Below are 20,340 nucleotides of genomic sequence, written 5' to 3'. Positions count from 1 at the left end.
CTAGAGCCAACCTTTCCCGTGGCATCAGAGAAGCTAAGAGACAGTACTCCAGAGGTATAGCCCATCGCTTTAATGACAGCAGGGACACACGGAGTCTGTGGAGAGGAATACAGTCCATCACAGACTACAAACCCCAACCACAGACATGTGACAGCACCATCCCCCTGCTGAACGAGCTAAACAAATTCTTCGCTCGTTTTGAGGTACAAAACAGCACCATTGCACAGAAGATGCCACCTCCCCCTGGTGACCAGGTGATGACTCTGTCTCCGGACAGTGTGAGGAGGTCTCTCAGCAGGATTAACGCACGCAAAGCTCCGGGCCCTGACAACATCCCAGGTCGTGTACTGAGAGACTGTGCATCAGAACTCACTAATGTCTTCACAGACATTTTTAACATCTCTCTAACCCAGGCTGTTGTCCCCACCTGTTTTAAAGCCACTACCATCATTCCGGTCCCAAAAAACTCATCTCCCTCCTGCTTTAATGACTACCGTCCAATTGCACTGACTCCTATCATCATGAAGTGCTTTGAACGGCTTGTTATGCAGCACATCAAGTCTGTCCTCCCCCCCTCCCTGGACCCGTTTCAATTTGCTTATCGGCCCAACCGCTCGGCTGATGATGCCATCTCCACTGCACTTCACACAGCACTCACACATCTGGACAAAAAAGACTCCTGCGTCCGTATGCTGTTCATAGACTTCAGTTCAGCATTCAACACTATCATCCCCCAACAGCTCTCTCAAAAACTGCTCCAGCTGGGGCTGAACACCTCTCTGTGTAACTGGCTGCTGGATTTTCTCACTGGAAGACCACAAGCAGTACGGGCCGGCAGTAACACATCGAGCACCATCACTTTAAACACTGGGGCCCCTCAGGGATGTGTTCTGAGCCCTATCCTCTTCACCCTGCTCACTCATGACTGTGCACCATCACACAACTCCAATCTGTTCATCAAGTTTGCGGATGACACAACTGTGGTGGGTCTCATCAACAAAAACGATGAGGAAAACTACAGAAGTGAGGTGAGCCGTCTGGCCGAGTGGTGCAGAGACAACAATCTCTTTTTGAATGTGGAGAAGACGAAAGAGATTGTTGTTGACTTCAGGAAAGAGCACACTCTCCATGCTCCCCTGACCATCAACGGTGCGACTGTGGAGCGTGTGAGCAGCACCAAGTTCCTGGGTGTACACATCACTGAGGATCTTTCCTGGACCAAAAACTCCACTGCACTGGCCAAAAAATCACAGCAGCGTCTCTACTTCCTCCGCAAACTCAAAAGAGCAAGAGCACCAGCCCCAATCATGTACACCTTCTACAGAGGCACTATTGAGAGCATCCTGACCAGCTGCATCACTGTGTGGTTTGGAACCTGCAATGCATCCTGCAGGAAAACACTTCAACGCATAGTGAGAACAGCTGAGAAGATCATTGGTGTCTCTCTCCCCTCCCTTCAGGACATTTACAGCACACGTCTTACCCGTAAAGCCCTCTGCATAACAGCAGATGCCACCCACCCAATGCACAGCTTCTTCAGTCTGCTGCCATCAGGGAGGAGACTGCGCAGTCTCCAGGCCAGGACCAACAGACTGAAAGACAGCTTCATCCATCAGGCTGTCAGGAAGCTGAACTCTCTCCCAGCTCTGCTCCCCGCTCCCTTCCCACGCACCTCCTCCCCTCGCACCTCTGGACTCTGACACACACACACACACACACACACACACACACACACACACACACACACACACATCTGCACTGGTCACTTTATGCAGACACATATACTACCTCCCAATATGTCACTGTCACTTTATCACAATTATCATGTTTACAAGTTCTTTTTGCACTATACTGTTTTTTATCTGCACAACTCTGGTTTACTTTGCACTCATTGCTATATGCCCTTAATGTCACTGTATTGTTTACAATTTTTTTTTTTTTTTTTTTATTACATATGTATATTTCTTAGACCACATTTATGTGCAATGTATAAACTGTAAATTTTCTAAATTTTCTTTTTTTCTTAAACCCTACTATTTTTTATATATATATTTTATATTAATGTTAAGCACCTTGGGTCTGAGAGTAACGCAATTTCGATTCTCTGTATGTCTTGTACATGTGGCTGAATTGACAATAAAGCTGACTTTGACTTTGACTTTGACTCAAGACTGCAAGAACAGAGGACGCGTGAAACTTCCCAGATGTGTTCTTGATATCGAGGACTTGAGACTTGAGCACCGATCTCACTCTGGAAGTCCCAGAAGTCATTGCGACTGGAGGTGGGAAGCGGAGCATTATATACAGATTTATTATTAAAGTTCAGAGATATCACTTATTTACCTCAATAGTTTTCCTAAATGAAACGGTGAATATAAACATTAGGATGGACATCTTAATAAAGGAATAAACAAATTAAGGGTGTTTGTTTGCGGAAACTTATATTAAAATCAGTTTCATTTATATTGTTCAACGTGTATTTATAATATTTTTATGCATAGTATAGATTTTGAAAAAGGGAAAAACAATAAATCGTTGTATGAGTGCTGTAATGTTTAAAAAAATTTTCATTAAAAACGCGTGAAGGTCATGTGGCCATCAGGAAGAATGCAGCATCTCATTTCTCACAGGACGTGTTGTCTGTTCTCACTGTCTCCCAAGTTTGTTCTTCTGAGGACACCTGGCAAGACCGGTCTCCACAAGAACGCAAGTTTGTTCTCTGCGTTCTTGGAATTAAGAAACAGCCTCTGTCTCGATCCTCTCTATTTCACAGGTTCAACCCCTTTTGGATTGCTATTGGCTGTAGTATCGGTCAATCCTCATTATCTTGGGTGATGTGGCGGGTTCTGCAGCCAATCTGAGTGGTCGCCAGGTTTTTAAAAGGATGACAATTGAGAAGCCGTACAGAGGCATTTGCGTTCCTGCCTTGTTGTTTGTTTTAATCTGCCTTTTGTTATTTCTTTTGTTTTTGGTATGAGTTGACAAAGATGACATTGCCATCTTGCTTACTTCCATTATTTTTATTCTTCATCTGAGATCGTTTGTTGATAAACTTTGCAGTTGCCCCAAAGGATTTGGAGAGGAAATGTCACGCGACTAACATTCTTACAACACCTAGCGAACCTGGGCTGTTTCTCAATATGCGTTCTTGTCTATACTTGCGTTCTTGTGTCCTTGTGAAACGTCATCAACCGTCACCAAAGAACTGTTCCAATTCAAAGTTCACATCTTGCCAAATACAGATAAAATTCCCGGATGTGTACTTGCTCTGCGTTTTTCACCAAAGATGCTTCGAGAGGTGACTTGTGCAACTTGCGAAGCTCAGAGAATGCATTGCAGCTAAACCAGCAAACGCTAATGGCAGAAGGGAAAACCCACGTGGTTTTAAAAATACTCTTTTACTGTGTCACAAAATAAAGCGTTAAAAGTTTTATCAGGCAGAATGTAGTTGTTTAAACTCGAATCGTCAGTTTATTCACAAAGATAGAGCGTTTTTGACGATGTGCCTCAGGTTATGCAAACTCCACCGAGAAGAACTTTGCAAATCTGAACTTCCAAGGACGCAAGTGCAATTTTTGCGTACTTGAAATTGAGAAATAGCCCAGGTTTAGGAGTGAGCGCTGTCTTTGTATTTTTCTGTTTGGTTGGGTTAGAGTAGGTAAGTTAGGCCAGGCACACGCTGAAGACTGGTTTTCAGTTAGGTAAAAAGGTTAAGCGGAGTTAGTTTGTTTTTGTTATTTTCTTTTCTTTCACCGACACTTTTGTCCTCTTCCTCTGCAGTCATAACAAGTAGTAAAACAATACTTACTTGCGATTCATGTATTTTTTGTACTTCTTTTGAAGGAAGCGTTTGGAAGGTCATCCTCATTTTTTTGGGCAGGAACTCAAGATCATCGAGGCTGGTGTTTAATGAAGGATCTCTATTCTCAGAATCTGACTGGCTGACTCCTTTTTACACTACTGTCCCATTGGAAAACGAAAAAGATCTGTTCTCCAATCCAAAGGAACTTGCTTCTTCAGAAGCTCGAGGATCCTCTATATTGTTGGTTTCAGATGGTGCTGCTGGTGACTCTGTTTATAAAATTTAGGGTTATCCCACTCATATCAAAGTTGCTATTTAAACATTTTCACACTTAAATAATGCTTGACCATGTTAGTAGGTTTGGCATGCTGTCCCGAAAGAGAACCCAGAGCTCAGAGATAGATGAGCCCGGGGCTGCCGTCTGGTCAATGACCATTTAGAGGGATATGAGATCAGGTAGTTCTCGAGAGCTCCCCCCGAATCATTTGGCCTATTCCTTGATTAATAAAGACAGCTCTGAAGGAATTGACCGCCAACGACACCAGTGCATACTTAATTAGAGAAGCTTGGTATTAAGTGCCTTTGACTGTTACTATTATTTAATTCAATTGTGTCACATGTCTTTGACTGTGGGAGGAAACCGGAGTACCTGGAGGAAACCCACGCAAACACAGGGAGAACATGTAAACTCCGCACAGAAATGCCGACTGGCCCAGCCAGGACTTGAACCATGCTGTCAGGTAGCAGTGTCAGCCACTGAGCCACCGTGTAGCCCGATCTTAGAGTTGTGGAAGTGGGAGAAGGGATGAATGGATGGGGGGAGGTCTTCCAAAGCGAAGATAGGGAGAAAAGTTAGGCTGGATATTTATGTTAAATTTTAAATAATCCGATTGGCAAGATAATGAATACTGATAGGGACCAGCTGTCAATCATATCACACTCCTCTTGAAATTAGTGTGTGTGAAACTTCACTTATTATACCTCTGTGACCCAAAAAGCTAGATTAACCCTAACCTGAATCTGGAAGAAATTTGCGAGGAGGTCCCACTATCCTGCGAGGATGTTTCCGTGAGGTAGATGCGTTAGATGATGAAGAGCAGGAGGGAGGAGGAGTAAAGTGCCTGACAGCCAGTCTGGACCTGGACTCCTCATCAGCTGGTTTATAATCACTGTCACCTGTGTGTACAATTAAAATACATTCAAATATAGGAAATGATGAAATATATAGAATGCAATCTGCACTCCACTGACCTTGATCATCAAGAGCGCCTGCATCAACAACGTCATCTTCTTCCTCTTCAGGCTGCTCCTCCTTGACCTCAACCACTGCTCCAGCCTTGCTTTCAGATTTTTTTGGCCTGGACCGTCAAATGGCATGCAAGACAGCACCTCCAGAACGAGAACCTAAAAAAAAAAGCCTGTAGGCATCAATGCTGATGGAAATTTAAAGTTAGCATAAAACAGTTGTGCCTTTTATTTAGAATTCGTAACTATTTAGTGCTGATTTGGTGTAATCGTAAGTGAGATGGCTTCTGAAAAATAAACATAAGGAATTTGTTTTAATCTATTGGGAACTGATTGGACGTCACTACAACAGACGAATTTGGATCTAAAAAGCCTCTACAAAGTGCCCAAAAGTATTTTCGCAAGCCCTAGATATAGACTCAAGAAGAACTGTGTGCTTTAAAACGGGGAAAACAATGGAGCTGATATTAATCAAACAAATTTGTCAAACATTTTATGAATGTGTATTTCAGTTTAATAAGCAGCAATACCACGGAACACCACTGTACCACTGAACAAATACAGTGTTCTTTCAACAACAGCGTGTGTGGAACTTACATTTTAACTTCTAGCTTTATATATTTTCAGGTTAACACACTGAAGAATTCAATCAAGAATACAAATTAGAACTTGTGAATCAGAATCAAATCAAATTGTAACACAAAACTGAGAGCCAAAGTAGCCATACCCAACCAAAGCATCATTCTTGTGCAGCATTACACTCCAACTTTGTACCATTGAAGAAGATATGACCTCCAGGTGGCACGGTAGCTCAGTGATTAGCACTGTCGCCTCACAGCAAGAGGTTGGCTGGTTCGAGTTCCGGCTGGGCCAGTTTACATTTCTGTGTGGGGTTTGTATGTTCCCCTTATTGTAGGCATAGGTTTCCTCCCAAAGACATGATAAAGGTTGAAGACAAACTTTATAGTGGCTTGAAAAAGCCTGTTAGAAGTAGATTATTTAGTTTGAAAAAGTATCAAGTTGACAAAAAGAATGTTGAAGATCCTTGCAGTCAACAGTGTAACCATTTAAAGACAGTCCAGCATGAGTTGTTAGCAAGATTCTAGCATGAATTATTATGTTACTAGTATGTTTCTAGCATGAATTAGCATGTTGTTAGCATGAACTAGCATGTTGTTAGCATGATTCTAGCATAAATTAGCATGTTGTTTCTGTCTTTCAATAAGTCTCAAACAAGGATCAGTGTTTTCTCATCATCCTTTTTATCGTTGCTTTATTAATTTGATTATTTGAATCAGTTTTTACCTGTGAAATGATTTTGACTACTGAATAAAGTGAACACATTGCTTAATACAAGAATGTTCAGGTCATCAGGTCACCGACTTTTTATAATTCTATTTTCAGGAGCCACCAAACCAGGGCATGGATCATGGAGACCTCGAGTGGAACTGAAGGATTTGATGATAGTAAACAACTGTTTTCCTGTTTGTGTTGATATTATAATTGTGTTAATACTGTCTAAAGTGATTTTGATATTATTATTATGTGTAAATTCTGTCTAAAGTGATTTTGATATTATTATTATTATTATTATTATTATGTGTTAATAATGTTTAAAGTGATTTCCTTTTTATTCAAGACAGACTTTGTGTAGTGAGAAGCAGTGGTGTAAAGTAACACTACAAATACTTAAACTGCTGTAATTGAGGAGATTTTCTCAGAAATTGTAATTTACTAAGCAGTTTTAAAAACGTGTGTTGCCTTGAGTACATTTTCAGTGCTGTATCGGTGCTTTTACTCCACTACTTTAACCTGTAGTCACTAATTTATTTTGTCTTGTCTATGGGAATATGAAAAATCAGTCATGTGATTCCTGTCCAGTTAAATCGCACACAGAAAGTAAATCGCAACATAAAGATCTACCTCAAGACTTGGGCGATTTATAATTGCAGCAAACTGTTTGCAAGCATTAAAATTGTCCAAAATCTTTGATCAAATCAATGACCCAGAGACTGTTTAGATGCATGTCACTGATGAGAAGATCATGGGTGTTTACTGTATGATGACCGAAATGGCCTTAAACACCCAGCAGGCACAAGACCTCAACACGACATCAGACTGACGTTGTCTTCCAATGTCAAGGAGACGCTGCATTTTGTTTGGAAATGAAAATCGGATGTCCAACCTAAAATCAACGTCTAAAGATGTTACAGCTTGAGGTTGTGTGGACGTTACCACAATGACAGCTATCAGATGTTGGATTTTGGTCAGTATTTGACATTAACGTGATGTTGGTTTAAGATATTGGCTTGATGCTTTTATAACATAACCTAAAATCAACCAAATATCAACGTCACTTGACATCATTATTGTATATCAAAATGTCTTTAGACGCTGACTGGACATTGAATTATGGTCGCCAATGCATCAGCTTTTTACAGCGTAATACTTACTACTCTCGAGTACTTTAGAAAGGACTGCTTTTTACTCATACTTTAAGTAATAAATACAACAGATAATTTTACTCTACTTGCACTACATTTATAGGCAAGTCATGGTACTTTTACTTAAGTATGATATTTCTGTACTCTTTCCACCACTGATCATATGCAGCAGACAACAGCTTTGTAAAACCAGAATTGTACAATATTATAGCACGACAGCTGCAAGAAAATCAGTGTTAGATTCAGATAAAGAGGCTTTGATCTATTTGGTTTGCATTTAAAGTTCCTGTCTGTAGCCATGTTTAAAGAAAGACATATCTGTAAAACTAAAGAAGCTAAAGATATAATTGCAAATGATCAGAACCTTCTTTATAAGCATTTTAGCTACAGCTAGCAACTGTTTCATAGCAATATGACGTCAATCCTCCAGCCTACCGTTATATACAGACTGTCATTAAAGCAGCATCCACAGAGACATGTCCATTATTCTTCTTAAATACAGTTTTCTCTATACATATTTATTTTACCTTTACAAGGCTAAAAATTGTAGGAACACAAAGATAAATTTCTTTCACTATTTACAAAGGCTATAAATAAAACTTACAAAAACTTATAAATGACTAATGATTCTGGAAGAAGTCTGTGTTACTTCTCAGGGCAGTTTGTGATGTTAATTTGGAGCTGAGATAAGTTTCTGATATTCCGTCTGTCTCTATGTGTGTGTGTGTTGATAATAAATAATGTGTGTGTCGTGTTTCTACTCAACAGTAAACACTAAACGTCATGCTGGATGCCCTGCTGCTGGTTGCAGTTGTTGGATGCCATGACAGTGTTAGCATGTAGCATGTTCACACAAAATCAGTACAGTTCGCAGTTAAAACATTTTTTTACCTTTTTTGTAACTCTATAAAACCTAATGTCAACAAAATCTTCAATCTACAAGAATATTAATCATTATTCCAACCTGGTAGCATTCACATCGGTCCAGTGGTTTCTTCGGCTAGAGTGGTTTATTTTGGTGAATGAATCTGTGGTTGAAATGAATTGTGAGAGTCGATTCATTGACCTGTTCATAAATGCAACCGTTGCTTTGTTACTGAATAAATGTCTTATTCACTTAAAACATGGCTTTACTGCCACCTACTGGCGGGCTCAGTTAATGCATGGATAACTTAATTTTGACTATAGTTGTATATTTTTCTTAATACTTTATTCTAAACATTATTCATGTAAAAAAAGAAGAATTCATAAAGGTAAAGAATTCACAGAAAATGTTTATTTAAATTGCAAATATTGTGCTTAAATGAAGAGACTGCAGTCTGAGCGGAAAAGAGAATGGAGAAGGATGTTAGGAGTATGCCACTCTAAACAGTTAGGAACCACTGATATACAGTCTAGATAATAGGTCATACCCATGATATCGAAAATGAGCTCAGATTCAATGCAAAAGTAGTGTAACATTACAATAGAGACAGAAATATTGCAATACTGTAAACAATTACTTTCAAATGACAGAAACTAACTAAATATTAAGTGCTACATTTTGAAAGAAATTTGCAAATGAAAGCAAAACCCAGGATGGCAATAAATAAATGGCTGTAAGTAACTGTCAGCTCTTATCTATGGTTTTCTAATGTTGTCACTAATGTTAATTGAGAAGAAGTTTTAGATAAAAATTTTTTTACAAGTCCAGTTACATACAAACATTACTAAATTAGTTAATTTAAATTAAAAACATAATGAGTCACTAAATACCACACATCCTTTAAAACTATTATTAAAATGAGAAATTACATCGTGAAAGACTTATTTTATCTTTGCTATAATCACAGTAAATAATATTTGACTGGACATTTTTCAAGACACTTCTAAACAGCTTAAAATGACATTTAAAGGCTTAACTAGGTTAGTTAGGGTAACTAGGCAGGTTAGGGTAATTAGGCAAGTTATTGTATAATGATGGTTTGTTCTGTGGACCATTGGAAAAAAAAAAGCTTAAATGGGCTAATATTATGACCTTAAAATGTTTTTTTTTTTTTTTTATAAAAACTGCTTTTATTCTAGCCAAAACAAATAAGACTTAATAATAAGTAATATTTATACTATACTCAATAATTAATAAAACTGCAGAAGAAAAATATCAGACATACTGTGAAAATTGTATTGCTCTCTTAAATGTAATTTTGGAAATATTTAATAGAGAAAAAATTAAAAGGTTTCCCAGAGGTGGCTTGCAGCAGGAAGAGCATCTGCTGTGTAAAACATATGCTGGAAAAGTTGGCGGTTCAATCTGCTGTGTCAGCTAAGATTAATAATGGGACTAAACTGAAAAGAAAAAGGGGGATAATAATTCTGACCTAAGTGTGTGTGTGTGTGTGTGTGTATAACGTGGATGTGTGGGCACTTTAAGGCAAATTAGCCAGTCAGTCTAGCGCGGCCCTGCATTAGTTGTTTGAGTTATTGTGTTTTAAAAAGTCCCCGCGTGTTTTGAAAATGTTCTTTCGCGTTCCAAATGGAACCACGTAACTCTGACATCATCAGTGGCTAATTAACGCTGACTGAATCAAGCAGAAACCCTCATTGCTTCTTTCGACGACTAGTAGTTCAGTATTTACTGCGATTCCACACAACGGTGATAAAATGGCCTTTTCAAAGTTAATTTCCCGTTTAAAGAAAGCGTTCGGTATCAAGCGTGCACACGAACCACCCCGTGAGCCACTCACATCCACCGGCAACACGGCAGAAAACCACCGTCATCCGATACCCGATGACCCGCCCCTCTTCCAAGCCTGTTTCCCCAGAAGAGCTACTGTTGATGGTAAATTAGGTTTATGAATTTTAATTACTAAAACAATGCTAAAACACACCGAACATGTCAGAGTAGCTGTTTAAAGATAAGAAATAAAATTGACTAGAAACATTTAAGAATTTTAGGTAATTTCTTAAAAGGGACAGTTCACATAAACGTGAATATTCTGTCATAATTCACTCCTAAAACCTGTTTCAGGTGCTTTCTTGTGTTGAACACAAATACTGAATTCAGCCATTGACTTCCAGTATTTTGAGTTCCTACAGTGAAGTTTAATGGCTGCTGATTTCAGGAATATTCTTCAGAATAGGTCTATTTTTGTGTTTAAAAGAAGAAATTCATAATTAATTGTATTTATGCCTTTAGATATATAGTTTAAACATACTTTTTTATTGCTAATTATCACTTCAATACAGAGAAACTGCAAGATTATAATAAAATACATTGAGTGATGTCTTTGCAAATTAACTTCAAATATCTAGTCAAAAGAGTTACAGAATCATATTAATGATATTCCTTCCCCTCTTTAGATCCGCTCCCTGTGCTGGAGATCCATGACCTACAGGACGAGCCGATCAGTAGCTCGAAATTCTTTCACACTGCTGTGAACAATCTGGAGCTGGAGGTTCTCCAACCTTCAATTCCTGATGCTCCAGCAGAAGAAGACTTGGACTCCACTGTGAAATCTGAAGTGAACAGCTTTGAATCTCCAGTGAGCCAGCAGTTCTCAACAGATGGCATCTTTGAAGCGTTCAGCGGAGACTCTGTGCAGGTTGACATTGACTCTGCACTGGATGAAGACTCGGAGTCTTCACTGAATCAGAAGGTCTCACAAGATGACTCCGCTGATGATTCTGCACTGAGTCTTACAGCAGATGATGAGACCTGTTTGGACAATAGTAAGTTTATTGCTATAATTCATAACATTTGTTTAGGCTCATCAAACATTTTAAAATTATACAGTTGAAGTCAAAATTATTCGCCCTCCTGTGATTTTTTTCCATTTTCAAATATTTCCCAAATTATTTTTAACAGAGTAAAGAAGTTTTCACTTCCTTCATTTCCTATAATATTTTTTTCTTATGGAGAAAGTCTTATTTGTTGTAAACTCTGTGTTTTATTTGGTTTATAATTTAATAAGATTTTGTGTCCAGTCAGCTAAATGTTCTTCTTTTTTAACAGATGACATCAGCTCCCGCTACAATCTGGGAAAGCAGCTCGGTGAAGGAGGTTTCGGCTCTGTTTTTGAGGGGATCCGCATACAGGATGGTCTGCAGGTATTCATTTCTGTAGACTCAAATTCTTTGATGAAGTTCACTATTTAAAGAACATCATCAGAAACATGCTTTCATTGTTTTGACATTTCTGAGAATTCAAATTGATGAAACCTCTGTTCAGGATTTGAATGAAATGATCTGGATGCACATGTTAATTGTTCGCTTATTTCTTTAAACAGGTGGCTGTTAAATTTGCCCAGATGACACCACGTATGCAGGATCTCTGCTCTGTAAGTACACTACACTTTCTGTTTTTCTCTTCTCAGTCACTGTGTTCAACTCAAAATGTCTTATATTTAATATTAGACAACAGGCTGTGGTTAAAAATCCTTGTTTGAAAACCAACATTATTATTTTGTTTTCAGTCTCATGACCAGCCACCTCTAGAGATCACCTTGGCAAGTATGGCCAGCAGTGGCTCCAGGTGTGCCAATATAATTCAGCTCCTTGACTGGCAGGTCTTCAAAGACCATTATGTCATGGTCATGGAGCGGCCTACGCCAAGTATGGACCTGGAGGCATTTCTGCAACTCAACGGAGGCGTCCTCACCGAGCAAACGGCACAAACTATCATGGGTCAAGCTGTTCATGCTGCCAATGTTTGCTGCTACCGGGAAGTATTCCACAGAGACATTAAGCTGCAAAACCTGCTTGTAAACCCAAACACTCTGGAGGTCAAGCTGATTGACTTTGGCTGCGGAGATTACATGATGGAATCAGCATACTCCACCTTTTCTGGTAGGTGTTTTAAATAGGGTTGTCAAAAGTATCGACTTTGGGACTGACATTTTAAAAATGTCCAATTGAATGCTGTTAAACACCACTGATTGGCCATTTGTGTTCACATGCTCAGCAAATATGACTGTGATGAGTGTCAGTATCGATACTTTTGACAACACTAGTTATGAATGTACATAAGCATTATTAATATACGGTTTAAAAGCTCAGTAATTAGCACACCTGAAACCCATCTGGTATATATATCAACATGATGCTGACACAGAGATTTAACTAAATGTCTCTCCTCCAGGCACAGAAGCGTACATGCCGCCAGAGTTTTACAAAAGAGGATGTTACCATGCCAAACCAGCGACTGTCTATTCTCTTGGGGTTCTTCTCTTCACATTGCTGCATGGAGATTTCCCAACGACGTATGACCTGTACTACCTGGAGCATGACTGGTCCACATTTACCCTCTCTCAAGGTGAGATATTCATCAAAGAACAAGTTAAAAAACAGTTTACTAATAATAATAATAATAATCTCACCTCTCCTTTTGTTTTTCACAGAATGCTGTGATCTGATGTGGGCTTGTCTGCAGCAGATTCCAGAGCACAGAATTCTTCTAGGACAGATGCCTTACCACGACTGGTTCATGCTGGAGTAGCCAGTTGACATCTTTGCTGTTAATATATAGTGTCTTGTTATTGTATTATTCACTTCTTTATTGTTACAGTTGTTTTTGTGTATGTCTCTAATAAAAATATATATTTTTGAACTCACTTGTGATGTGGCTTATATTGTGATCTAGTCCCAGTGACAAAAATCTGGCATGAGGTTTGAACAGCATCCAGTCATTTATAACACACACTGCAGTTGCCACTGGCGTCATTAAGGCGCACTTTTAGAACTACACTTTTAAAGAATACAGTCCAGCGCTGACCCAAAGCCTAAACATATCAGTCACTGCGACATCAGCAAATCATCCATATAAAATTCCAATATTTTACTGTGAATTCAGAACTGTTTTTAGAAATGTTTTAAAATACAAACATCGTAACATGAGAATGTGACATTCAGATGAGTCTGTGAAAAGGCCGAAAAATGCTGTACTATTTATGTCAGGCCAGTAGTTGGCAATTTCTCTTTATAAAATACACTATGTGCCTGCAAACATATGATGTTTATAGTTTTGTTGTATTGTTAAGTAATCTGTAATCTACACTTACATGCCATGTAATCTACAAAGAAAACATTTTAATTTAAATCTGTAGCATTTTCAAAAACTTGGTCTTTCAAACCAATTTTCAAAGGTTTGTTTTCAGGCCTCTCAAAATGTTTAACAAAACAAAACAATAAAAGTTTCTGATTTAGTTAAGACATACATCATGCATTGGTTTTACTGTTAATGTTAAGTAAACACAAACAGTTCAAGTATTTATAAGCAATCATGTTACATTTGAATTACAGTAATTACAACATGAACAAAGTAAACAAGTGTGCCAGTATTGGCTCTGAACTCAACCTGTTGTTCCTGTAGAAACATCCCATCATGTTCATACTGAATGTGAGTGATTTGCCAGTCCCCCATCTGCAATTCAAAGTCAGGGTTTTAGTCATGATGATGAAAAAGCATCCAACAGACCATAAAAAGCTAAAAATGCTTCTTGGGTTGCAGTTACAGATCAGATGAGCCATCAGTGAACTGTTCATTAAAAACCATGAGGAGTTCTGGACTCTTGGGTTATGAATGATGTAAAGCACAAAGACTAACCTGAATGTGTTTCCCATGATACCAGCACATACTCTCTTGGGAGCAAATGCTGAACTCCATCCTGAGAGATAATATACTGGACCTGAGAAAAGGGAGTGGAAGAGGCAGTAAATTTAATTTTGCCATTTAACACAAGGAAATATGAGGCTTAAGGCGCTTACTGGTGTTATTTTCAAGAGTCAAAACTATAAGTGTGATTTAGCTTTAGTTTTTTATCATATATTAAAATATGTCCTGTATACTTCATCCCTAATCAAACATACACTGCAAAACTTTCTTCTTTGTCTCTAAGTAATTAAAAGATTGGGAAAAAACAAAACAAAGTAAAGTGGTTGGGAGTAAGATTCATTAAAACTATATATTGTTTTGGATGTTACTTTTGTGTATTTATTTTCCTCACCCTTCTCTCTCAGCTTCTCACTCCACTCTTAGTTTTCTTATAGGTTCAGTTAACCGTCCATCATTAATATGATGGTGCCAGATCAACCAATCCCCGGATGAGTCGCGGAGATTTAAAGCTGCTACAGATCAGTGTTTGGTGTGCGCTCTGCCTCGGCATACCTTTGGGTGCCACGCTGTTGCATTTTTTGTCATGCTTAGGCTATTAGATGATTTATTATTTTTATTATTATTTGTTATTTACTGTGGTAATTCGAGTTTACTTGTTAAACTTTGCTGGGTTTGAGTAAAGGCTTTGATGGTTGTTGTGATTCTAAACTGAACTTTATGACCTTCTTGTAAGGTTTGTTTTAGTTTAGATTGATTTTTTTAGGATTAGTTTGAGTTTCGCCCCCTGTGTAGTTTTGAGTTTGTAGTTTAATTAGTTTACATCGGGTGTCGTATCGATATCGACTGAAGATATCGATATTATTTATTTTTGTCGCCTAGTTTAGACATTAGATTTAAGGATTGTTTTGTTTTGTTAATCTCTTTGATTTGGCGTATCATCGTTGTTTTAGTTTAAAGACAATATTGTAAATGTTTATTTCTTTTTCTACTATTATTGTTACATCTTTTGCTTAAACCATTGAGTAAAATGCTTAAATTCTGAATCGATTCCTGCCTCATCCTTGATCTGTCGCACACATTACATGTGTCTCACCTTAATGTTACAGCATTCCTTTTAAACATCATAAACTCACAACAACAAGAAAAAAATATAGTCTTGTTTTCACAAAAAGGTGTCAACATTAAGGCAGCTTTTCATTAAAACAAAATATGAAAGTGCAAAAGCAAAATAAGCTTGTTTTTATATTATTTTGCGTGTTTTTAGGAGAAAATCACTTAATCCTAACTTTTTTGTAGACTGTCAAACTTTTTACAATGATTATGAGAAGACACAAACTAAAATATAATTCAGTGTAACAATAGATAATAGACCTAAGAATCTTGTCAGACATAATTAAAACAAGAATCAGTTGATAACATGTTCCTAAACTCTATTTTAATATCATAGTTTAGCACCAAAATACAAATAAATTATTAACTGAAATCTTTATACTTTCCACTATCCTTCAAACCACAAAATTTTGCTACTTTGTCTGCAAAAGTATTTAAACAAAAAGGTTTAAAACCTTAATCACTTATTATTTTATATATTTTAGAAAATGTAGTTCAAATTAAAAATCTGTTAAAAACCAAACTTTAGAGTGTGTGTTTACTGCTTGTCTGAAAAAAGCTTTATTAATTGAGTCATACCTCAGTGACCTGGTTGTCTCCGGTCATTAAGTGCTGTACGGTCTGTCCATCTACTGTTGTGATCTGCTGAATATATGCCGCCTCCTCCTAGAAAAAGAAGCGTTTTGTCAAAAACATGCCTTTAAAACCTGAATTTATATTACATTTATACATTTACCACTTTATAAAATCTAAACCACCTTGCATTAGATACAATCTCAAATGTAAAGCTCTTCTTTGTGATTTTTCATAACCAACCAACATTAATTACAGGCTGTGAATGAGAAAGTGTGTAGCTGTGCAGTACCTGGTCAGAAAGACTTTGATCCAGAGCCACAATGATGTGTTCCTGACCCAACGCTTGCTGTAACCTCTCTGGGCTGATGACCGTTTGACCCGCCTGCAAATCTATAAATCACAAAAGAAGAAATATAATGAAACAAAGTAACAAGATGTGTCTAATAAACAGACCAGGGCTGTGTGACTACAGTATAGAGTGGAGGAACTATGATGTTCTCTTGTAGGCCAATCGGCTGCTAGCATAAAACTGGTTCCTTCAATAAAATCCCCATAAGATTTTCCTATAGACTTCTCGAAGATTGCAAATAATTAGCTCTGTGTTGAAACACAGTTCATTACACTTACACGTTTTGTCCAACAGGATAATCCTCACACAACATTTATACAGACCTACAGTACATGCCTTTTGGATAGTTTCCCAATGAGAAATACATTTGTTTTGCTTTACAGTTGGTGTATACGTTTTCAAACATGTACTGTACTGTTTTAGAAATGTGCCTATATATTCTAATCATAACACATGTTTAAATAAGTGTATTGCCTGTGTGCACATAGCCCGTTAACCTTAGTGAAAACCTAGCTATGACTGTCAATTACAAATCCCATATTCTTTTTCATAGACAGAAATAAGGTCTATCAAAAAGTCTATTAAACCATTGCAAATGCCGTCATGGATAGAGAACATCAATAATCTTTTTTGTTATGAAGTACTGAGAAAAGCAGCCCATACAGTCACATATGATATACGTTCTAAGGTGAGTATAATTGAGTTTAAGGAGGAGTGTAAATATTGCATTTATAATTAAACATTTGTTCACATGAAGAAAAAAAGACAAAAAAATCATTAGATAGTGAATATTTATATATAATTTACAAATTTATTCACAACTTTTGCATTACTGAAAGCAGGGAAGAGACAGTGTCCTATAGTAAGCAGAATCTTTATTAAATAGCTTTATTTAAATAAATGATACCCTAACCCTGATAAAACAAATGAATCTGTCATAATGGTCTCTACTAGTCATTATCTACACACAATATGAAGGCCCAATAAGAAAAAATACAACAACCTATATAAAATATGATTTATGAAAACACTTTCACCAAATAACAGACAAATCCAAATGTCCAACACAAGCTGTAAATTTAAAGCGGGTTGCATTCCAGACCAGTTCAGCTGGAAGACGTATAATGTCTCTGATAAAAACAAATAAAATCAAAAGTGGGATGTATCTGATGTGTTTTGTGTCGTAAAATAAAGTGTGAAAGTATCTTGAGTTTGTGGTAGCAACAAACCTTATTTAAGTGATTTAACCAAAACCACATTTTAAAAAACCCATTGACTTTGGGACAAGGGAACCGGAATTCGCTTCAGGATTTTTGCATAAAAATTGACGTCATAGTTCCTCCACTCAATTATATTTATTCCTGCACTTACTCTGCAGTGTGGCTAAAGCTTCTTCATCACTGTTGATGATGATGGTCTGCTGTGAGGGGATGGTGCGAGCTTTACGGGGAGATGGCTCCTGAGTGTGAAGCCTCTCCATGTGGATGGCCGTTACGGTTGAACCTAAAAATAATTTATGAGAGTTTCAATATGAGGGGCAATGTGTTTCTTTGTTTAATTTGGGGAAACATTTATGATTGTGTCTGTATTAATAATGTAAACAGTACAAATTCTAAGATTTGCTAATTTATTTGAATGATTCTTTCTCAGTTGCTCACCTTTAGGCGCACACCTGGCAGGAGTAAGGCTTCTCGTTGGTGTGTGTCATCATGTGGTGTCGCAGGTCTTTCATGTTTTTAGAGGCAAAACTGCAGCTGGTGCATTTATGAGGCCTCAAACATGCATGCAAGGCCATGTGAGTCTAGGATAAAATATATATATACACATTTATATTTATTATACACAGGCAGAGACTTTAATACAAAGCTACTTCCCCTACACTTACGTTTTGTCAGTCTGTGCGCTTTTTTAAACACAATGTTATATTAAAGTTCCTTCATTTTGTTTTGCAAGTCAAATGATTTACACCCATTTGCAACAGATTCTGAATCTTTTCTCAGAGTGTCTGAAACAAATAATTTAAGGATCCTGTCTCTTTAATAGCTACATTCAGAGAGGGTATTATTTTCTGAAATCTGAAAAATCTTTTCCTCATAGGGATAGATATGCAAATAATAAGTTACATAATAAGTTACATATAAATATAAATATGGGGCGAGGCGATGGATCCCAATGCCAGCTCAGCACCGTGAAGTTTGTCGGCCATCTGCGATGGAAGATGGCATCGTCTATCGGCACAACCCTAGCGTCTGCCGTCAAAGAGTGTTTCACTCTTCGAAAGTCTCAGTTATTATAAATGAGTTCTTCCTGTGTTGCATCGTGAAGTGGCACAAAAGGGCTTTTCACCTGGGTAAAGACAAACAGACATGATCAGAAAACATTCTACCAATTTAACTAAGGCATAATTGTTGACAGGCATTGAATTGTTAGAAAAGTACTGCAACTTCAATAGATCAGAGTCATTTATCCCACATGTACTACAGTTACCACACCTAAAGCCTATAGTTTTACTGTGATGAGATTTCTGCCATTTGTGGTCTATGAAACAATTGAAATCATTCAGCATAGTGCCTGCCTGGAACTTCTTTAGCTGTTTGATTCCATAAAAATAAATTGCAGACCTCAAAATGTTCATTAGCCAATCAGAATCAAATATTGAACAGCCCTGTTTCATTATTGGTAATGAAAAATTGTGAACTCGATTGAGCAAATCATACATTCTCATGCATATCTTGTCAGGGAGGCATGGTGTGATCTATAGTAAATCTCTGCCAAAAGCCAGAGGGTGCTCTCACAGAAACCCCAAATGCCCATAAAGAAACCCAGGAAATACCACTAGCACTTGTTGAATAAACAGAATATTGTACTATTTTGAATTCTCTAAAGCTACAGAAATTTAACGTGCAAAACATGAAATAGGTTAGGACCTTAATTAGGTTGTTTACATACCTTTAAATCAGTGTTTCTCAACCACGTTCCTGGAGGACCACCAACACTGCATGTTTTGGATGTCTAATTTGTCACATCTATTACAGGTCTTTCAGTCTCTGCTAAAGAGCTGATGATCTGACTCAGGTGTGTTTGATTAGGAAGATTTGGAAAATGTGCAGAGCTGGTGGTCCTCCAGGAACGTGGTTAAGAAACACTGCCCTAAATGGTCTGTAATGCCGTAATTTCAAGTGCAGCCTTTATTACACAAAGTTTGAGAAGTGATGCAGCTGTCATTATCACAGAATGATTATTTGTTTGTCATTATCAATAGATTAAATCTAATCAGAGTTTTGCATAGCTTATCAGTGTAAATAACTCAGTGTAGTGTGTAGTAAAAGCTACTGCATCTGAACGCATGTGCTGGATGTTTATTAGAACCAGCTTTACTGAGAAAATGCACAAATTATTGTCTGCTATTAATCGCCCAGCCCTATTGGAAGTATAAACAGTCCTAATAATTAAAAACATCACAAGAACCTGCAGAACTCACACTTAAACCTGACAAAGGATCACAGATAGAAATAGATACTATGACTGTTCATCAAACAAGTAAACATTTTTATAGGGAAACAAACATATATACTTGTCCAGACATCTCACTTACAGGCTGTTGCCACAGTTTTGTATGTGTGTGAAAAGATGCATTTTGAAAGTGTACCGCTTCTTTTCCCAAACTGCAAAGCAACACATTTACACTAGTGTTAACATAGTAAATGAAAAGCAGTGTTTCCTGCCTGTGTTAGAGCTGCTCTACAGATAATCACTTCCTTCAACAATTACTATTATATTGAAGTGGACTGAATCCTCATTAAACCAACCATAACAAAACAGGCATTCGGTGGAATTGAACATGTCTTATGAACTCAGCTTTTTTCCCTCCAGAGTTTGTTTGCAGCATTCAAAAGCTTTACCTTGTCACACATGTGAGGTTTCTCTGTGCTGTGTGTCTTCATGTGTTGTGTCAGGCGTTTCTGCATGGGGTATACTCGACTGCAGATGGGACATGGAAACTCAGACACCTTGGAAACCTGTGAAGGGTTGAAACAAGACTGTTCTCACATAAAAAACCTCTGACCTCATCAGACTGGTCAGAGTTAGTAATATATCATGTCAATAAAAGAAATTTTAAAATATTATTTCTGCATCTTAAATCTTACCACATCTGTCTTTCGGCTCCTAAAAAGAAAAAACAAGAACAAGAACACTGTAATCAGGTGTGAATTGTATGAATGTG

General features: G+C 37.6%; 3 protein-coding genes across 4 annotated transcripts in view; 1 reads left to right on the top strand and 2 right to left on the bottom strand.

Annotated features, from left to right (window-relative positions):
- Positions 1 to 3,932: 3,932 nt before the first annotated feature.
- LOC137496354 (uncharacterized) overlaps positions 3,933 to 20,340 on the bottom strand; it is a 40,979-nt gene continuing 24,571 nt past the window's right edge. Inside the window, exon 4 of the mRNA XM_073910402.1 lies at positions 3,933 to 4,071. Within this exon, the coding sequence (XP_073766503.1) occupies positions 3,953 to 4,071 (119 nt within the window). The 3' untranslated portion in view covers positions 3,933 to 3,952. The remainder of the gene's footprint in view (positions 4,072 to 20,340) is intronic.
- LOC795662 (serine/threonine-protein kinase pim-1-like) lies at positions 10,008 to 13,079 on the top strand. Its single transcript, XM_001333435.9, has 7 exons — positions 10,008 to 10,309; positions 10,831 to 11,199; positions 11,483 to 11,577; positions 11,757 to 11,807; positions 11,943 to 12,315; positions 12,608 to 12,781; positions 12,867 to 13,079. The coding sequence occupies exons 1-7, from the start codon at positions 10,132 to 10,134 to the stop codon at positions 12,962 to 12,964; spliced, it is 1,338 nt and encodes a 445-aa protein (XP_001333471.5). The 5' UTR covers positions 10,008 to 10,131; the 3' UTR covers positions 12,965 to 13,079.
- Positions 13,819 to 20,282, bottom strand: LOC137496317 (zinc finger protein 335-like). Of its 2 annotated transcripts, XM_073910409.1 has the most exons (9): positions 20,264 to 20,282; positions 20,018 to 20,134; positions 18,303 to 18,461; positions 17,774 to 17,916; positions 17,487 to 17,618; positions 16,056 to 16,156; positions 15,770 to 15,856; positions 14,072 to 14,153; positions 13,819 to 13,888 (listed from the first exon to the last, which is right to left on the bottom strand). In XM_073910409.1, the coding sequence occupies exons 5-9, from the start codon at positions 17,593 to 17,595 to the stop codon at positions 13,854 to 13,856; spliced, it is 414 nt and encodes a 137-aa protein (XP_073766510.1). In that variant the 5' UTR covers positions 17,596 to 17,618; positions 17,774 to 17,916; positions 18,303 to 18,461; positions 20,018 to 20,134; positions 20,264 to 20,282; the 3' UTR covers positions 13,819 to 13,853. The 2 variants fall into 2 exon arrangements, with proteins under 2 accessions (XP_073766510.1, XP_073766509.1); XM_073910408.1 differs by having other exon boundaries at positions 17,774 to 18,461.

This window comes from Danio rerio, chromosome 8 (genome assembly GCF_049306965.1).
Source record: "Danio rerio strain Tuebingen ecotype United States chromosome 8, GRCz12tu, whole genome shotgun sequence".
NCBI lineage: Eukaryota > Metazoa > Chordata > Actinopteri > Cypriniformes > Danionidae > Danio > Danio rerio.
The sequence above is the reverse complement of the archived record's forward strand: the minus strand, read 5'-3'. Positions and strand labels throughout refer to the sequence as shown.

Excerpts from the sequence above, each read along its gene's own strand:
- LOC795662 (XM_001333435.9), top strand. The coding sequence starts at position 10,132 with ATGGCCTTTTCAAAGTTAATTTCCCGTTTAAAGAAAGCGTTCGGTATC. Across the intron at positions 10,310-10,830 it reads CAGAAGAGCTACTGTTGATG|ATCCGCTCCCTGTGCTGGAG; the intron begins GTAAATTAGGTT and ends TCCCCTCTTTAG. Across the intron at positions 11,578-11,756 it reads GCATACAGGATGGTCTGCAG|GTGGCTGTTAAATTTGCCCA; the intron begins GTATTCATTTCT and ends TTCTTTAAACAG.
- LOC137496317 (XM_073910408.1), bottom strand. The coding sequence starts at position 17,595 with ATGGAGAGGCTTCACACTCAGGAGCCATCTCCCCGTAAAGCTCGCACC. Across the intron at positions 16,157-17,486 it reads AGCTTTAGCCACACTGCAGA|ATTTGCAGGCGGGTCAAACG; the intron begins GTAAGTGCAGGA and ends TGTGATTTATAG. Across the intron at positions 14,154-15,769 it reads GAGACAACCAGGTCACTGAG|GTCCAGTATATTATCTCTCA; the intron begins GTATGACTCAAT and ends CCCTTTTCTCAG.